The sequence below is a fragment of the Prunus persica genome, chromosome G4, assembly GCF_000346465.2.
Source record: "Prunus persica cultivar Lovell chromosome G4, Prunus_persica_NCBIv2, whole genome shotgun sequence".
Taxonomy (NCBI): Eukaryota; Viridiplantae; Streptophyta; class Magnoliopsida; order Rosales; family Rosaceae; genus Prunus; species Prunus persica.
In genome coordinates this window covers 14,515,698-14,519,898 of record NC_034012.1, presented here as the reverse complement: position 1 = coordinate 14,519,898, position 4,201 = coordinate 14,515,698, and the positions used below count along the sequence as shown (strand labels likewise).

The following is a 4,201-nucleotide window of genomic DNA, read 5'->3' as shown; positions in this document are numbered from 1 at the left end:
TGCAATCTTCATATGTTCACGAGAGACATCAAGTTGACTTGATCGAGCATTTGTGGGAGATGAAAGGCAATCACAATGGATGAAGTCAAGATTAGTGCTTTGTTTGGAATTATGCTTGTTTTTAATTATGCTTTATTTTGTATGTGGTGTTTTTTGGAATTATGCTTTTATTTATTATTATTATTATGCTTTTATATATGGTTTGTTTTGTGTGTTGTTTGCAATAAATTAAGGTTTGATTTTAATTAATCCTTGTCTTGATGCTCAAATGTTTTTAATAAATAGTCATATTATTTAATGCTTTTTTTATTTAATGAAAAGGAAACAATACAACAAATTAAAGGATAATACAACAATACAACATATGACAAAGGTGTTTCAATACAACCTAATGGTTTTCATCATTTAACCAATCCGTATTGCTAGGTCTGTCGTCATGGAATAGTTTTCTTCTCATCACATCCCTTCGTCTATGCTTCCAATAGGCCTTTGTTTCAGGAGACATATGGCTCGTATCCATGGCCATGATTTTCATCTCTCTATCATCCATGTCTTTTTCTTGTGCATGCTGCTGTTGAATTGCAAATGTTTCCTCTCGTGCCTTGTCCACTTCATCTCTTTTCAAGTCTCTCTCAATTCTTAGTGAGGTGTTCTTATCTATTTGCTCCAATAATTGTACACATTCATTGTTCGAAGTGCCGCTCTCTTGGCCTTTGCCGCCTTTCTCCCAATAGGTCTCGGCAGACGTGGGAGTGGTGACTTCGTTTCCATTGGGGAGTCCAATGGCGAATCAGTTGATGGTGAATCGTGGAGCGACGTCTCATTCAACACAACCGGCGGACCGGTTGGAATAATTTTGAATCTCGAACAATCCTTCACAACTTCCCAACATTGAAAATGCACGAAACTTTTTTTGCCTTGCCCCATGGCACCGAACCACATTTGTGCTTGTATGATCTATTAAAAATAAATAATTGGAAGTGCAAGAAAAAAAATTATTATGCAGGAAAATATAAACTATTTTGAAATGCAAGAATAAATTTGATTATGCAAGAAAATATAGAAAAATTGGAAATGCAAAAAGAAAAAAAAAAGATTATGCAAGAAAAAGAAATAGAATATGCAAAAAAAAAAAAAAAGTTACATTAAATTGATGAAAATGGCAATTATAAATATTTTACCTCATCGGATAGATTTTGACCGCTTCGAATGTTCTCCCTTGCTTTTGTCAAGACATTTCTCCATTTGCCTAACTCTTTATTCAGAAGTTTCCATCTACTAGACAACGCCATTTCGGTCCGAATGGAACCCGATCTTTGACAAAATTCTTCATGAATTTTGCTCCACATATGATGGAACTTCATCTCATTGCCCGTGATAGGGTCATGACTAACGTTCACCCAAGACTGACACAACGCAATATCTTCCTGAGTTGACCACGAGCCTCCGGTTTCGACAGAAGATGCCAATTTTTTTGTTTTTTTTTGTTTTTATACAAATGGAAAGTAGTAGAAAAATGTGAGTGGAGAGTAAAAGATATTGGAAGGAGAAGAGTTTGTATGGAGAATTGGTGTGGGAAGTGAAAAATGTGAGTGGAGAGTAAAAAATATTGAAAGGAGAAGAGTTTGCATGGAGAATTGGTGTGGAAAGTGAATAATGTGAGTGGAGAGTAAAAAATATTGGGGATGGAGAAGAATTGTATGAAGATTTTGTGTGGAAAGTAAATAAAATGGTTAGGTATTTATAGGAAAAAAATATAGAATTTTTTGGTATTTTTTTAAAAAAAATTCAGAATTTTTTCGAATTTTTTAAGCAAAAAAAACGAGGACCGTCAAATTTCTGGAAAAAAACCATCGGAGCTTCCTTGTCGCGACACGTGGCACTTGTCAGTTGGTTTCTGTCAGGACTGACGTCATCGCTGATGTCAGCGTGCGGAAATCAATTTTTTTTTTACCGTTGGCGCCTGTAATTCACGAGCCAACGGTAAAAAAAATTTGAGTTACGCGCTGCCGTCACAGAACTCGGGCTGAATCCCAGGCGGAACTTGTCCTTGGGCCTGCCTGGGCTGGTGGGACCCAGCAGCTGCCCGGGCTTCTTCTCTCTCGCTGGAGCGCTATTGGGCTTGCCTAGGGGGCCTTTCCCCTGGTTTTGGTCTAGGGCTGTAGATGCTCTAAACCCTATGTTCCAAACACTAGAAAGAAAATCTATTTCAACTACAGTGTATTCTTGGTCATACAAGATTAAAGCATAAAATATTTACCTTCAATGTTTCAAACAAATTAAAATTCCATCTCCACCTATGTGGGTAGAGATTTGAAACTCCCAGACATCCAATAAATATTTGTGTAAACCACCTTCAATGAAATTTTTTATTACTACTTCCCAAAAAATACAAAAACAAAACAAATCAAAAATGAAGAAGAAAGCTTCAAGGTCAATGACTCGCATAGTTTCTTTTTAGTTGTGACAACATTACAATACTGTAAAATACTTGTAAGGGGCTTGTAACTCAAGTGATTAAAAGCATTTATCTCTACACTCGAAGTCTTAGTTTGATTTTCTCTTCCTTCAATATCGCTTGTATAAAAAATAAAAAAAATTATTAAAAACAAACCTGCAAAGCAGCGCATGGACATGAATTGGTCAATCTATTATGATGATAGTTGATCAATGTCATTGAGCTCGACATAATGATATGGCTCTGGCTGGGGGAGACATGCTAATTATGAGAGTCTCGTGTTTTTTTTATTTTAGTTTTTAGATATCTAATCTCTTATTATTTTCTCCCCTAAATCTCAAATTTTCTCCATTTTACTAAAAAAGAAATATTAAACTTAATTATAACCCTGTGTTTGAATGAAGGAATTGAAAATTATATAGAATTCTAAAATGACGTAATTTTGATTTATATCATTTTAATTTATGGCAATTGAAGATTTCAGTGTTTGAATTTATGTATGTCGAATATTGTAAATTACAGAATTCTGTAACTCTCTGTTTGGATGAGGGAAAATAACTCAGAATTTAGCTAAAAGTCGGGAATTTAAGTGGAGAAATTGACAATTCCCATGTTTGGCAACTTAAGCTCAAATTAAATGAAGCGCAGAAAAAATCGTGGAAATTTGGCATCAAATTCTCAAGTTTAATATCCACCAAAATAAGTGTCATTTCACAATTTTCATAGTGCCATTTAATTTCCGTTTGGATGAATGAAATGAAAATTACATAGAATTTTAAAATAACAGAATTTATATTTCCATCATTTCAATTTCTGACAATTGAAGATTTCAGTGTTTGAATTTATATATATCGAATTTTGTAAATGACAAAATTTTGTAAATTGCACTATAGAAATTGGGAAATGACGCATATTTTGGTGCAAATTAAATTCAGGAATTTAATGTCCCAATTTTCACGATTTTTTCCACACGTCATTTAATAAATTCCGCGCTTAAGTTGTCAAACAAAATAATTTGTCAATTTTTTTCTCTTAAATTTTCAACTTTTATCTAAATTCTAAGCTATTTTCCCTCATTCAAACTGAAGTAAGTTTTCATTCAATTTTTATAAGTACTTGTGTCTCAATCCTCCCGTTATTTAACCTACGCGACATGTCGTTGGGATAGGAGGTATAAAAGTTAACTGATTGATTCCTTCCTAAGAGCAAGGCCAGCGCCTGCATCAAACCGGGCCAAAGGCCCCCCGAGTCAGCCTAGACGAGCTCCAGCGCGGAAGGCGAAGCCCGGGCAAGCTGCGGGTCCCACGAGTCCGGGCAGGCCCAAGGGCGAAAATCGACTGGGCTCGAGCCCGAGTTCTGGTGACGTCAGCGCTGACGTCACGACGACGTCAGTGCAGGTAAATTCAAATTTTTTTACCGTTGGCGCGTGTAATACACGCGCCAACGGTAAAAAAATTTAACTTCTGTGCGCTGACGTCGTCATGACGTCACCACCAACGGTAACCTGCCACGTGTCAACACCGGGTGGCTCCGATTGGATTTTTTTCCGAAATCCTACGGTTCTCATTTTTTTGGCCAAAAAAATTTTAAAAAAATCCGAAAAAACCATTTTATCTACTTTCAACACCAAATCTTCATACAATTTCTTCTCTATACAATATTTTCTACTCTCCACTTACATTATTCATTTTCCACACCAATTCTCCATACAAACTCATCTCCTTCCAATATTTTTTACTCTCT

The 4,201-nt window shown here is 35.8% G+C and overlaps 1 protein-coding gene across 1 annotated transcript; it reads right to left on the bottom strand.

Annotated features, from left to right (window-relative positions):
- LOC109948982 lies at positions 491–1,294 on the bottom strand. Its single transcript, XM_020563121.1, has 2 exons — positions 1,182–1,294; positions 491–957 (listed from the first exon to the last, which is right to left on the bottom strand). The coding sequence occupies exons 1-2, from the start codon at positions 1,290–1,292 to the stop codon at positions 658–660; spliced, it is 411 nt and encodes a 136-aa protein (XP_020418710.1). The 5' UTR covers positions 1,293–1,294; the 3' UTR covers positions 491–657.